General features: G+C 33.9%; 1 protein-coding gene across 21 annotated transcripts in view; it reads right to left on the bottom strand.

Annotated features, from left to right (window-relative positions):
- Positions 1-16,032, bottom strand: part of grid1a (glutamate receptor, ionotropic, delta 1a) — a 492,166-nt gene that overhangs the window by 115,728 nt on the left and 360,406 nt on the right. For 20 of the 21 annotated variants that reach the window (XM_087290557.1, XM_087290561.1, XM_087290565.1 and 17 more), the window contains one exon: positions 7,708-7,913. In XM_087290557.1, the coding sequence (XP_087146683.1) occupies positions 7,708-7,913 (206 nt within the window). Of the gene's footprint in view, positions 1-7,707; positions 7,914-16,032 lie in introns of those variants that run through there. The other variant, XM_087290571.1, reaches the window with a different exon arrangement.

Here is a 16,032-nt window from a genome sequence, read left to right as displayed (position 1 = left end):
GGCACTAAGCCAAAAAGAAAATAAATATGAGAATTTTTGAAAAAAGTGATTTGCAGTGTACATTACTATCAGCAATTGAGTTTTTCTATATTTACAATAAGAAATGTACAAAATATCTTCATGGAACATAACACTTGCTTATTATTTTAGTTATTTTTGTTTAAAATGTATTATTTTTAAAATTCTGGCTATTTATAAAATATATCTATGCAAATCAAGTTAACCAAGCAGCCCTATTTGAAACATCATTTACATTCACTCATTCATTTCCCTTCGGTTTAGTCCCTTTATTTATTAGGGGTTCCCGACAGCGGAATGAACCGCCAACTTATCCAGCATATGTATTACACAGCGGATGCCCTTCCAGCTGCAACCCAGTACTGGAAAACATCCATACACACTCATTCACACACATACACAATGGCCAATTTAGTTTTTTCAGTTCACCTATAATGCATGTCTTTGAACTGTGGGGGAAACCAAAGTACCTGGAGGAAAACCATGCAAACACTGGGAGAATATGCAAACTCTAAACAGAAATGCCAACTGGTCCAGCAGGGACTCAAACCAGCAACGTTCTTGCTGTGAGGAGACAGTGCTAACCCCTGAGCCACCAAGTCACCCACATCCTTGACATTTGTAGCTTAAAACAACTGGTGTGTGTTTTTCAAAATCATTTTAAACTAAATGATGCTTGAATTACTCTTTAAAAGCTCATTAAAAAATAATGGTCACATGATGCAAATCTCAACTGTAATGAAGTTTATCACTCTGATTAGCCAAACAAAAGAATTGAAATATAAGACAGATTTCTGCATAATCACACCCAGGGCCACAGGCCTTTGTTTTTAGATGAAACTGTCAAACAGCTATATTTTTTCAGCATTTTTCATCTGTATCTCATTGCCAGCTCATTAAGTGATAATGTCACCAAGCTTTACAGGCAGCCCGAGAAAAAAAAAAGAGAGATACACACACTTAATTTCCTATTTTCTCATCCCTGGCTGAATAAACAATAGCGCTGAATGAGAAACTGTTTTTCTTTTTTTTCGTTTAAAATCAAGACCACAATCTTTGCCCAAGTCTGAATAGACAACTAAGCAAAATAGCACACAATTAACCAGACGATCTGAAAAAATATTTTATTTTTGCATAAAAAACATAAATTAATAAAATTAAACAAATACTTAAGGTAGTAAAATAATAAATAAGCATTTTTATCTGACTTTGATCTGTGAAGTTATGTTGATTTATTTGCTAACTTATGCAATAGTTTTTAACTAAACTTTAAGCAACAATTTCAATATTTGTCTGTGCTAATGACTTTTTGTAAGACAGAAATAGCAATACAATGAAGTTGAATCATTTTTTTGAAACTGTTTCATAGCTAGGGGGCGGCACAATAGTGCAGTGGATAGCGCTGCTACCTCACAGCAAGAAGGTTGCTGGTTCGAGCCTTGATTGGGTCGGTTGACATTTCTGTGTAGAGTTTGCATGTTCTCCCCGCATTCGCATAGGTTTCCTCCAGGTGCTCAATAAATGATGGAGACTCAGGAATTCTCAAACTAAAGACAAATTTATTTCCACTTACCACAAAACACTTACCACAAACACTGGACCATGAACAAGCAGGAAACATGGGATCTTGACAATGCATTACCGGACAATAGAGTAATTAAACACAGGGATATAAATATACATGACATAACTGAATTGATTACAAACAGGGGTGAGACACAGGTGGAACTCATGAACATCAAGAAACAGCGGGGAAACAGAACAAAAGGACCACATGATACAAATAAGGCAATGGAGCACAGCACATGGGGAAGATCACATGACAAACACAGGATTCTGACAGTATGTGAATTGGGTAAGCTAAATTGTCTGTATGTGTGTGAATAAGAGTGTCAAAGAGAGCATCCACTGTGTAAAACATATGCTGGATAAGTTGGTGGTTCATTCCGTTGTGGCGACTCCTGATTAATAGAGACTAAGCCTAAAAGTAAATGATTTAATGAATGAATGAATGAATGAATGAATGAATGAATGAATGATTTTTCATAGCTATATATTATAACAGCTAACCTGCTATTCGGAATGTTGGCTGTTATTGCACAGTATTTGGTTTAATAAACATATTAATTATTGTAATTTACAAATAAGATTGTACTGATGTTCGAATAAACACTACAATCCAGACAAACCTTTAAACGATCATTTATTCAGCTCCTTCAAACACCTGCAATTACAGACCTAAAAAATAAATTGAATTACTGGAATCAAAACCAAATGTTACAGATTGTTAGATTCAGACATCTGAAAAAGCATGGATCTTCAAATTACAATCTATTCTGCTGCTGATTACATACACTATTGCAGCTGGAAGACCTCTGATTACATCTACTGTACGCCAATATTCAGTAATTCCATTGGAATAAGAAACATGCACAAAATTAATAGCATGAGCATTTTAAAATACTGTACATTCAATCATTATTTATTATTTAAACTTTTAGAGTGCCTAACTAAAATATTCAGATTGTTGCATTGAAAGTGGTTTTCATGAAAGCATTTTCACATGCTTAAAAACTTAATCAGCGATTTATTTTTAATAATTTTTATGTATTATCATTATATACTACTGTACTTACAGGCTGTTTATCAACTCTGTAGAGCAAGGTTCCATGTATTTTAATTTAATTTAATAATCAGATAATTTAATAATGTCAAACTAACAAAAACTAAAAAATGTATTAATCTTAGATGATTATCATTTCTAATTGAGTACCTAATAATAAATTAATAATGAATAATTTCATTCAATGCAGTTAATCACTAATAAAATCAACTTTTTATTAAATATAGCATATAACTGGCTGTTGATTTTAATGCAGTAACAAACATTTACTAATGAGACTTTGTTGTAAAGTGTTAGCTATTGTACTGTATTATCATTTTGCAATTAATTGGTTCATTTATAATAGCTTATAGTTATTTTTTAACTGAATAAACCAATATACATTGAATTATATTTTTGGTTTATGCCTGTTTAAGCATAACATTTGCAGTTTAGGTCAATATCAAAATGATCTGAAGCTGTTCAGGACTACACAGATGGACTATAAACACTGCACACACACATCATGGCTGAGTCTTGTTCACTTTTAACCTGTATCATCACAACGTGTTTTCCCTTGCTGTACCATGTTTTCTGTTCCTCAATTTGTTTATTGCTTCTTGTTGTTAGCCGCCTGGACCAATCTCTTTGCCTGTGTACCGACTACTCTTTTTTTTTTTTTTTTTTTTTTTTTAATCGCTCTTCATGTACCTGTGATTGACCATTGCCTGTCTGACTATTCTCTGTTTGGTAAATACGGCATGTGGAACTCCTTTGCCAGCATCTGACTGGTACAATACAGTATATTGTGAAAAAGGTTTCAGCAATTAATTGCAAAAAAAAAAAAAAAAGAGATAAAGGAATCTGACAGCAGCAGAAGTCGTTCGACTAATGGACATGTTGCTCAAGAATAAATGGACTTTTGGACATCAGATGCATCTCTTGCAGTATTTATTTATTTTTTTTTCAATCCAGTCATTCCTGGCTAGTTTGTGCTTAGCCTCAGATACATGTGTCCACATGCACAAGCGAAGGGCCATTAAATGACAGCTTATATTCTGGATGAATGTACCTTGTGTCCTTGCTATTTTCCAGCTGTCTCTGTATATCCTGACAGGCCGACACGCTCAGCCTAATGCACAGCAGTGGTAATGGCTGTGTGAATTGCATAGAGAGCCATGGAAGAATCAGAGCATGGAAAACCTCCCTAAAAACCCTGATAGCAGCTCTCTGAACCCGGCTGTTTATCTGACCGTCTCAGAAATTCACTGAGGAAACGCACACATATACAAGACATCCCCAAACAGACAAGGTTATTCAGATAAGAGTGAATTACTGCCCACGGGGGAAGAAAGCAAGAGAAAGATGGCATGGTGAACTCATCCCGCGACTATTCAGAGCTCAATTTAAACTTTTTAGACTATTGCAAAGAACTCCCAGGATGCTTTGCTGCTCTAGAGAACTCTATCTCTGAGCTGTCACATTGCTAATCAGCAGAAGAGCTGGAAAACACTGGCCAAACTGCCCATAGATTCAATCTCGGCACAAACATGTTGCTTTCTCTGTGAGGATGTTTTTTAAAGGGATAGTTCATCCACAACTGAAAACTCTGTCAACATTTACTCACACTAGTCACAAACCTGTTTGTTTCCTTTTTCTGTTGAACACAAAAGAAGCTATTTGAAAGAGAGCTGGGGACTGGTAACTATTGACTTCAATAGTATTTGTTTCTCCTACTATGGAAGTCAATTGTTACAAGTTTCCAGCTTTCTTCAAAATAGCTTACACAAATACATCAATATTTTTTATTATTTATTTATTTATTTATATTCAATCCTTGATAAAATAGAGGCATAAATAGCATTGGTTTGAAATAAATTATTTAGCAAAAAAATAAAAAAAATAAAAATCTTTTTGATCAATTGAATATGCCATTCTGCTTAAAATATATCTTTGTGGATATCATATTAGCATGTTTAAGACTTTAACATGCTATAAATTAATAAATACGTTTATGCACAAATGAACAGTTTTCTTCCCACTCTCATCAATTTGCATATTTTTTAATTTAAATATAGATGGGGAAATCTTACAGTCAAAGCTCTAGAGATTTGTTACAGCAATAGCCGGGGGAGTCACTATGTTAAGTGTTTTCCTTGAACGCCCTACAGCAGTGATCACAGCAGTGTGAGGGATTTTGACATAAACAACCTCCTGACACTTAGTCAAAATCCTTCACTTCACCATTAGGATTCAAACCAATAACCTTCTAAAAACTTAAACACATTAAATCTTATCTTTTAATCGTAATGTGTTCAGATCAGTTTGCAAAGATTACTGCTAAACAGAATGCAATGCAAGGATGAGCCACTTTAGTTATTTTCCAGGCCATTTAGCACGACAGCAAACGTGCCTCTCCAGCAAAAGCTTTGTTCCAAAATGACTTTTTATCAGTGAACAACAAACAATACTACAACTAAGAGCACACAAACACATAAACTCTATTCTAAATCAGGGCTTCTGCGCACTTCTATAAAACTATTTTGCTTTTAAGCCTTGTGTACTGTTCGACTTGACTACCCTTTTGTTATGATCATGGTGGTTTTTGTCCTATTGACTTCCATTATAAAGACATTTTTTTGATTGTAAAGCCACAACACCAAACAATCATGTATTCTTAATCGTTGGTGCTTTTCTCTGTTGGGAAGAGGTTAGCAGTGTCAAAGTTAATTGTTTCTTCAGTGTACCCCGATGCAGACACGGACATTTCAGAACTGATTTATTAATAGATCCTAACCGGTTATTGCACAATGACGTCATTTGTCTCAAATGTCGCGGTAGATTACTATGGCAAGGGATGCGAATGGAAGTAATTATAACGCAAAAACTCTGCATAAATTCATTGTGTGTGTTTGTGTGCCTTGTATTGTTCAACCTCCATGTGCAAGCAAGTGCATAATAAAATATAAACTATGCATCTAGTTTAACTGATACCTACAGTACAAAAGCCTATTTTACAAGAAAGATGTTTTGTGACCACTTACTCTGTCTTTGGTGCTCTAGATTTGCCAGTTTCAAACTGCTGTATTAATATTTTTTGGCGCAAACATGCATTCAAAATGGTATTAACTATTACAGGGGTGGTCAAATGTACAGCTGCAATCATAATTATTTAAACCCCTGAATTATTAGCACTCTGTTTATTTTTTTTCCTCAAATTTCTGTTTAACAGAGAGAAAGACATCTTCAACACATTTCTAAACATAATAGTTTAAATAACTAATTTCTAATAACTGATTAATTTTATCTTTGCCTTGATGAGAGTAAATAATATGTGACTAGATATTTTTCAAGACACTTCTATAGCTTAAAGTGACATTTAAAGGCTTAAATAGGCAGAATAGGTTAATTAGGCAAGTTATTGTATAACAGCAGTTTGTTCTGTAGATTATCAGAAAAAAAATACTGAAAGGGACTAATAATTTTGACATTATTGTTTTTTTTTTTTTATTATTAAAAACTGCTTTTATTCCAGCCAAAATAAAAGAAATAGGATTTTCTCCAGAAGGAAAAGTATGATAAAACATACTGTGAAAATGTTCTTGCTATATATATTAAAAATAGTTTAATATTAAAAAAAGGTTTAATAATTCTGATTACAACTGTATATTAAATATTTATATTTTATTTAAATTATTAATATTATTTAAGATACAGATACAAACTACCCCCCCCCTCCTTCAGGTAGGATCAAGGGTTAATTAGTGGGGCCTGACACTCCCCCCCACTCAACACCCCCATCCAAACAGACCTGTAATTCGCACCCTGACTATACTCCATATAACCATATAAATTTAAGCCCAAAACAAAGCTTTTTTGCACTGCAACTGATGATCAACAATAAAAAGTGTTACCTCTTTCCAACAGGGAAAAGCAGCAACAATCAAGAATGCATAATTACATGGTGTTATGGCTTTGCAATCAAAAAATATCATTATAATGGAAGTCAATGGGGCAAAGAAACCACAAACATAATGAAAGGGTAGTACATTTGAGTGTATTGTTAAAACAATTTTAAAGCATTTTCCAAAAATATGTGTCAAAATAAGATTTGTCACCAAAAAATATTCCATTTGCTTAAACACAGAGAAAGTCATGACCAAGTTAAGGCTCAAAATCACCCGAGTGGATAAAAACAGCTCAAACAGCACAAATACGGGTTTAAGCGACAAATCACCCTTAAAAAAAGTATAATCTACTCATCATTCACTCACCCCCAAATGGTTTTAAATCCTTATGATTTTATTTCTATCAGTTGAATACTCATACAAAAAAATATTTAACAACAACAACAACAACAACAACAACAACAAAAATAATAATAATAATAATTTAAAAATAAATTAATAAAAATAAATTAATTTATTACAAGCCATGACACATTATTGCAATTTATTCCTATGTGCACACATCCTTCATTAACATTGAATACATTTATATGGACATCAGAAATCAAATAATTGCCTTAATCTAATTAAGATATTAATAAGATTAAGGTGTTTACATAAGTTGTTATTAGAATGTTCCTTTTTATGATCGCGTTTTATGTAATTCGATTAATGTCATTGCGTCACCAAGCTAGCCGCATTTGATCTAGAGATTCATGTAATTTCGGGTGTTTCATTTTCAATTTGTCTCATTCATTTTCATTCGGGAACATTTCCTGCTTGCCCCCCGTGACAAACCAGATATTGGATGGAACTATGAATTGCTAAAAGAGTTTTAATGCCTTAAGTTCATACCGTATGCTGAATGGAAGAAAAAAACCCTAATGACCTTAATCTGATTAAATTATTCAAAAGTCATTGTTTATATGGTAGACTCTTAATCAGAGTATTGTCTTAATCACATTAAAATCAAATTATTGGTGTCCATGTAAACATACTTATTGATAGTCAAAAACCCCAATTAGGCAAGATGTACAATGTCCTAAAATAAGTGATACTTTTGACCATTTAACACAACAGTTTACAATCACCATTGCATCTTCTGGTATATCACCAAGCTGTATTTACCATGAGACCTACCTGATGTATGAAGACCTGTGCAGTGCGAGGGCTGAGCAGCAAAATGGCCCGTCTCAGTGTGTCCCGGTAGCGGTTTAGCTCCTCCATTCTCATTGTGCTGAAGAGCGTGGAAAAAACCTTAGTCACATTTCGGTCAACCTGCTGCAGAGACACGTCCAAACCCATTCGAGAAGCCTGGTCCAAAAACCCTCTGAGTCCCCGCACATCTAAAACAGAAAACAGCAAAGAGAGCAGTTAAAAACGGAGAGCTAAAGCTGCGTTTAAGATGAAGGCTGAGATGAAAATAGATCAAGTATAGGCTGAATATTTGACTGGAGATCAGATTTTTCCTGTGAGATTTCCTTCAGACCTAATTGTAGATTTGAGTCGGAGATGATGTTTGAAAGGGAAAGTGAGATCTGTAAAAATATCTAATTTTGTTCCACAGGATGGAGGAAGATCATGTGTGTTTGGAACATCTTGAGAGTGAGTAAATGATGACAGATATATTGGATTTTTTCATGAAAAGGAAGCCTCTATTTTTTGTGCTCTGGAGATTTGATGAGTCGTGGAGAAAGAATTCGGGTTTTTCTTGCACTTTGCACATCACAGCAGTCAAGTCACGTCGTGTTCAGTCTACTGAAGTGGCTTTTTGATGGCTTAATCGTCTGGCATGGATCATCTTATCCATCTACTCACAAAAAGGACACAAGAACCGTCCTTTAAGAGGGTCAAAACAAACATGAGAACGAGGCTGAAGGGGAGACTAATCATAAAAGTACGTGCAAACTCCTGACTTGACTGTACATTTATGGTCTTCACTTTTGAGTTGCAATTAAATTTTTATAGCATGACACTGAAAAGCTATAGCTTGTCTGCATCTTTTACATGTTCCCTTTTTTCTTTCTTCGCTGCGTAAAAGAAAATAATAAAAACAAAGCAGGAGAAACTGAAAACTTTCAAAAACCTGTCAATGTAAGAAAGCAAAACAGTTTGATAAAAAGCATTAAGAGGAGCAGAAAATGATTATCATCTGCAGATTTCTGAGTGCTGACAGCAGCTTTGTTTTCCTGCAAATAAATCTGAATCTGTCTTTTAGCATCAGCTTAAGCATACCAAAGTTGTCAACCAGCTTTGCTTCAAGATTTTATAATGAACATCTACTGCAGAGGTAAAAAAAAAGCATAGAACTAATATATTATGAATAATGAAGACAATCATCTTTAAAATGAAATGTTATATTAGTATTTATATTGTTTTGCTATTTACTATAGCATTATTAAGAAAAGTAATAATATTGTATTTATATTGATATTAATATTGATATTTACCACACTAAAAACACTGACTGCAAAAATGACTGACCAGTAAGGTAATTTTCAGTCCAATTCACTTTAAAATGCTTAGTTTTTCTGGATTCATATGTCTTTTCTGGATTTTACATGATTTAAAATGGTGATGTTTGTCTTATTCAACAAGGGTCCAGCAAAGATTGTTTCAAGATTATACATAAAATACAACAATTTTAGACATTTCCCCCAGAAAATAACAATTTCTATATAGGGTTATTCCCCGAGATATTCATTCATTCATTTTTCTTCGGCTTAGTAATTCTCAGGGATCTTCACAGCGAAATGAACCGCCAACTATTCCAATATTTGTTTTACGCAGTGGATGCCCTTCCTGCCGCAACCCAGTACTGGGAATCCCCCAGATACTGATTACCTAAGTCTTTTGGGGCCTCATCATACACCCGGCACAATAAGGCGCAAGACATGTTTGGTGCAATTTTTTGCTATTTCAGACCCGCACAACCCTAATTTTCCCGTTAGACATGCCCCTAATGCTTTTGGGCCATGCGCTGCAGACTTTGCACTTAGATTGTTAAAATAGATTCTTAAAATTGAAGTTTATATATTGGGTTTGCATTGTCTAAAAATTTGCATAAATATGCCTGACAACATGGCACCTTTTTGTTATTTTATTTTTGTTATTTATAAGTAAATGATGCTCTAAGTCACCCTTTTTTAATTTTTGAAGAAATCTCATTATGTAGCTCTCACAGAATAAAACAGAAAAAAAAAACATTTTACCCTTTAACGTCATAAGACATAAATCCAGAAAGAATAGTCTTGCTGAAAGAATGGGTGTTTGACATCAGCAACAACAAAATGTATTAATTATTAATTGCATTTTTCCTACTGTCCAACAGACCTTCAGGCCATTTTTCATTTGCAAATATACCAGTTAAGACCCAAGCACAATTTCATTCAATGTACACATTTATATTTTATCTCACTTTCTGTTTTTCTAATTTAATTAACTGTCATAATTTCCTGTTGCATTTATCGGGAGCTATCTGATCTTTAGGATCTTCTTTTTGGTTTGTTAGTTTATTTGTTAATGACAGTTATCAAACATATGATCTCATTTTAATTAACTTACAAATTGCCTGTATTTTTGTCCATGGCTATCAGCATTGGGTGTATTGATTGCTTCAGGCATACATTTCTTCAGCCAATCACACAGTCCTGTTTTAAAGGTCACGGTGCAATTGAGAAAAACTAATAACACTGTAAAAAATGATAAATGTTTTTCTGTTACTTTAAATTATTTTAATAAGTTAATCAAGTTCCAACTGCATGTTTTAAGTTATATAAAGTTTAACTTAATACATTTAGTCAGCTTGATTGATGTAAGTTCAGAAGACTAGAAAATTAATCTGATAAAAAAGTTTAACTACTTGTTTAAAATGAGCTGAAACAACACAATTCTTGAGATTTCGATGGAACAACTTAATTGTTTAATGTTCAATCCACTTAAATTTGTAAAAGTTAACTTAATCTCTTCAAGTTGTCCCAACAGAAATAGATTGTGTGGAACCTAGCATTTTATACAGTGAAAACAAATGAAGGCAGCAACAATTTTTCACAGTGCAGACATCAAGAGAGAACAAACACCATATTGTTTTACATGTACATATGAGTATGCACTTAATATACTTGATCATCATAATCCACCATCTGCACACTGCATCAAGCTACAAACTGTTTCCATGACAATTGACCAAAAAAAACAGATTTTCCCCCCACACAGGCCTCAGTTTACTCTCAAACCAATAAAACATATAATCATTGAAGCCCTTGCACACAAGTTGGTCTCAATACACTAATGAAAACCCTTTCAGCATAATTGCCAATAATCTTAGTAAGGTGGTTCTTTTATTTTTACATTTGAAATGTTATTATTCTTGCAGGTCATACTGATGCAATTTTAAATGAGAAAAATACAACATATGCAGCATACAAATGATCTATTAATTCCCTGTAATTGATGATTCTTGTGGGTTTTACATTTATTTACACTTCTGAATTGCATTATAACACCTTAATAACTGCTTAAACAATGAAAATTTATCTCTACAGTTGAACAAAGTGATTTTTTTTTTAAATTTTTTTTATTTGAAACATTATATTGAATCAAAAATAATATACAAAGAAATAATTATGTAAAACAACAGGAAAAACAGCATTGGCAGTTCATTAGCAGCATATTTCAAATAGAATTTAAGTTTAATTGCTCACACAGTGTCTTTAATAGCAACCAATTCTCATGAAGTGATGCATTTTAAACTTCTATTATTAGAACTACGATAAACGAACACCATATTTTCTTCAATGATGCAAGAATATGCAACATTTAGAAACTTAATCAGCTATTGGATGACCTAATGAATATATTTTCAATCAACACAGAGTCTGAGGAAGCAAGTGTTTGTGCTATAAAAGTAAAATGAAAATAAAAAAATTCTGATCGGAAAGAAAACGTTAACATAAATGGCATGGACTTCTTGAGCAGTGGCATGATAACAGGTCAATTTAACTTTCAGATGATTGATTAGCACTAGTATTAGCAACATTAGCTATGCTCCGGTGTACATTCAGTGAGCATCAGGTATTCACTATAATGATGCGGTATAGCACACAATCATTTCCAGCAGCTCTTATTTCTGTAGAAGAGCCAGAAATATATTTGACAATATATTTGACAGTTTAAAAGCAAGACTAAGGCTTGATCTCCATATTAACAGAAAGCAATGAAGAATGTGCTGTAATGCCAGATTTAGCCTTGATGCTATTAATTTAAATTCAGGTAACGTTACATTATAGATCACTTCACACTGCTTTAAGCTATATTTGCTACCTTAATATACAGAAAAACTGAATTTAAACTTTTGTGCTTTTATATACTCTGGTCAATGGTCAATTAAGTTCATTTACATCAATGATAAAAAAATAAAATCAACATTTGCTAGAAAACATTATTTGATGAAATAAAAGCAAAGGCATAAAACAAAATAACAGTTTGATTAAAAAAAAAAAAAAAAAAAAAAACATCTCTCCATTAAACAGCATTTTGGCAGTTTTTATGGGTCTGATTCTTACTTTTTTTTAAAGGAACAGTTGCCCAAAAAATTCAAATGACTTTGTTTTTTGTGATTTTCTTTCTTCTGTTGAACACAAGGGAAGATTTGCTTTAAGGAATACGGGTTAATGGTACCAATTCACTAACACAGTAGGGGGGAAAATACTATTTAAATCAATGGGCACCAACTACCATAATTTTTTAAATAACATATTTTCTTTTTGTTTAACAGAAGAAAATAAATCTAAAAGGTTTCAAACAAGTGAAGGATGTTAGTGATAGTTAGGCGAACTATTCCTTTAACTAAACTATATTTCAACAATTGCCTTACTGGATTGAGATCTGGTGACTGTTGAGGCCATTTGAGTAAAGTAAACTCATTACCATGTTCAAGAAACCAGTCTGAGATGATTTGCACTGTATGACTTGGTGCCTTATCCTGCTGGAAGTAGCCATCAGAAGATGGATGCACTGTGGTCATGAAAGGATGGACATGGTCAGCAACAAAACTCAGCTAGGCTGTGGCACTGACACAATACTCAATTGATATTAGTGGGCCCAAAGTGTGCCAAGAAAATATCTCCAACACCATTACACCACCACCACCAGCCTGATTGGTTGAAGGATGAATCCATGCTTTCATGTTTCATGTTGTTGATGCCAAATTCTGACCCTACCATTCCTATGTTACAGCAGAAATCAAGACTCATCAGACCAAGCAACGTTTTTCCAATCTTCTATTTTCCAATTTTGGTGAACCTATACGAATTGCAGCTTCAGTTTTCTGTTACTAGTTGACAGGAGTGGCACCCGGTGTGGTCTTGTGCTGCTGTAACCCAACCGCCTCAAGGTTAGACGTGTTGTACATTCAGAGATGCTCTTCTGCATAGGTTGTAATGAGTGGTTATTTGAGTTACTTAAGTTATTTGCCTTTCTATCAGCTCGAACCAGTCTGGCCATTCTCCTCTGACATCAACAAGGCATTTGCGCCCACATAACTGCCACTCACTGGATATTTTCTCTTTTTTAGACCATTTTCTGTAAACGCTAGAGTTGGTAGTATGTGAAAATCCCAGTAGATTAGCAGTTTCTGAAATACTCAGACCAGCCTGTGTGGTACAAACAATCATGCTACATTTGAAGTCACTTAAATCACCCTTTCCCCCTCATTTTGATCCTCGGTTTGAACTGCAGTAGATCGTCTTGACCATGTCTACATGCCTAAATGCATTGAGTTGTTACCATGTAATTGGCTATTTAGAAATTCGCATTAACAAGCAACTGGACAGGTGTACCTAAGAAAATGACCGGTGAGTGTATATAACTGCTAAACAGTGAGGAACGTTTTTCTACTGAATACCTTTTTTCCCCGATCATGTACCGCTTAATATATGCTAATCAATCCGGTTCAATCATTACATGTCATTTTACACTCCGTTTTTAATGTTTGTGAGTTAGGAGTGGCCCATTGACATTCCCACCACACAAATCTACCAGACACAACAGTTCAATTTCTCCATACTCTTGCAGAGATTAGTTTCAGCACACCATTGTAATTCAATTATCGCAACCAGAACTACAAACTGAAAAGAAATTTCAAGTCTCTTGAGGAGACGGTCGCAGAAATATATAAATAAAAGACATGGAAATCTGTGGAAAGAAAGAGCAGAGAAAAGTCTTTTCAGTTACAAATTGGATTTGCTTAAAGAGTGTAATTATATATCTAAAGGCATATACAAACCGCCGTCTCACAAGACAAAAAAAAGTGTAAGAGGTTTAGAGGGAATCAATAGAGCTCTAACAATGAATGCTTCAATGTTTCTCTGTTCCTTCTTTTAAAAGGGCTTGAAAAATAAATGCTTATTCTTATATTTAGAGCTTCATCTTGATCAAAGCAGCTCGATCGTAAATACAACTAATCCAGCTTATCAGGAACTGCACTTTTGCATAAATAGCTAAATTAACAGAGGCCTAACATAATATATTATCGAGAAATAAGATCATAAAGCTAAACATCAGACTCCATATCACAGCAGCAGCCCTAAATGACTTCAACATTTCATAATTGCTGTACATTAGTTGAGTACTTTATAAAAGCATTGTGATGAATGGACTGTATCAAAGGTTATTGTACACAAGCTTTTAAAATGTGCCTTTAATTGCTTCTGCATAGGGTTAAGTTGAAACCTACTACATTTGATCGAATATAAAGATGGACTGTTGCTAGGAGAGCTCTGCAGCTCTTTTTATGATTCTACGTGTGTCTCAATCCACGGGTCTGCTGTGCAGTGATGCGAGGGCTGGAGTGTAAGTGTTACTCATGAAGGCTGTTGGGACGCACTTCCTGGAAACACGTTGAATATTCTTGTGCCCTGTTAAATGGACAGGGGCTTCGGTTGACACTGAGTCCATGTGACAGAGACTACACCGTTCTGGTCACAGTTGCTCATTTTACTGCCATGAGACACTCTACAGAATATCTTGGTCTCACTCACAGATGGGGTTTGCTTGTGCTGAAGAGAGATGTAATCAAGAAAGATTTATCTTTTATAATGTTGAAAAGCAGGAAACTGTGACATAAACTCTACATGGAGGTTACAGCATAAACAGTGTTGGGGAGGTTATTTTGGAAATGTGATAGATTACAGATTACAAATTACACTATTTAAAATGTAATAAGTAGTGTACCTTTTCAATTATTTTATAAAAGTAAAGGAACTGATTACATCTAATTACTTTTAAGTTTCTAATAGATATTTTAAACTAAATCATTTTCAAGCATTTATGCTAAGAAGGTGTGACCTTACAGTAGCATTTACTTTTAGAATCTCAAATCTTTCATCACTTGAATTAAAATGATATTAATTTAATTTTAAAGTATAGCCACCACAAAACAAGACCTTATAACAAAAAAAATTGCTTACTGTTGTTACCAAAAAAATTTTTAGTTAGTTGTGCAGGGTGATTTTTGTGGCATTTACAATAAAAAATACATCTTATTTTACAGTTATTTTTGCAATTTTCATTTTTAAATCAAAACAACTTAAATTCAAGTCAATTATATCTTAGTGATCAATAAAACTGTCAAAGAAACCTAAGAGGCAGAATTGTTCAGTTCAGCTATTTACTCTAAACAATCTGCTGTACAAAACAGAAACAAGCTATAGTATATAACAGCACCACTTAGTTAGGTAATCCATCTATAAACAAATACAGAATACAAAATAAAATCTATAATCATTATCAATATCTATCAATAACAGACCTTACTTACTTACTCCCAGGGCTGTTTTTATCGAAGTTAACTTCAGCAACACCATGTAACACATAATTTTTATGAGGTGGGTAGCCAAATGCTCGACCCCCAACCTGGAGGACCAGGACATAAACACATACACTTCGGCCAATTTAGCTTACCCAATTCACTTACAGTGCATGTCTTTGGACTTGAGGGGGGAAACTGGAGCACCCGGAGAAAACCCAGAAACTCCACACAGAAATGCCAACTGACCCAGCTGGGGCTTGAACCAGCAACTTTCTTGCTGTGAGGTGACAGCACTAACCACTGTGCCACCGTGCCATCCAAAATATCAGATTTAAATCTTATATTATCTTGTGTTTTCAGTGTTTTATAATTTTTAAAAGTTTTGTTAACTTTTTTGTTAGCATTTTATAACAAAAACATGTATTTATCTACTTAGTTCTTTTTATCTGTTGTCATTCATTGCTAAATTCAATCTCCATGGTAGGGCATCGATGTGTGATTAGTCACATCGAAGGATCTGCAATGTCAAGTTAAGATGATAACTAATCAAAAAACACAGTTTATGACATAGTTTAACCCTACAAGAGTGAAAGTTTATCATTTTTTATGTCAGCAATTTTGTATGATTTCAAGTAAATTTTAACAATTTAGACACT

This window comes from Danio rerio, chromosome 17 (genome assembly GCF_052040795.2).
Source record: "Danio rerio strain M-AB ecotype USA chromosome 17, GRCz13ab, whole genome shotgun sequence".
NCBI lineage: Eukaryota > Metazoa > Chordata > Actinopteri > Cypriniformes > Danionidae > Danio > Danio rerio.
Note: the sequence above shows the minus strand (reverse complement) of the source record. Positions and strands in the feature narration are given on the sequence as shown.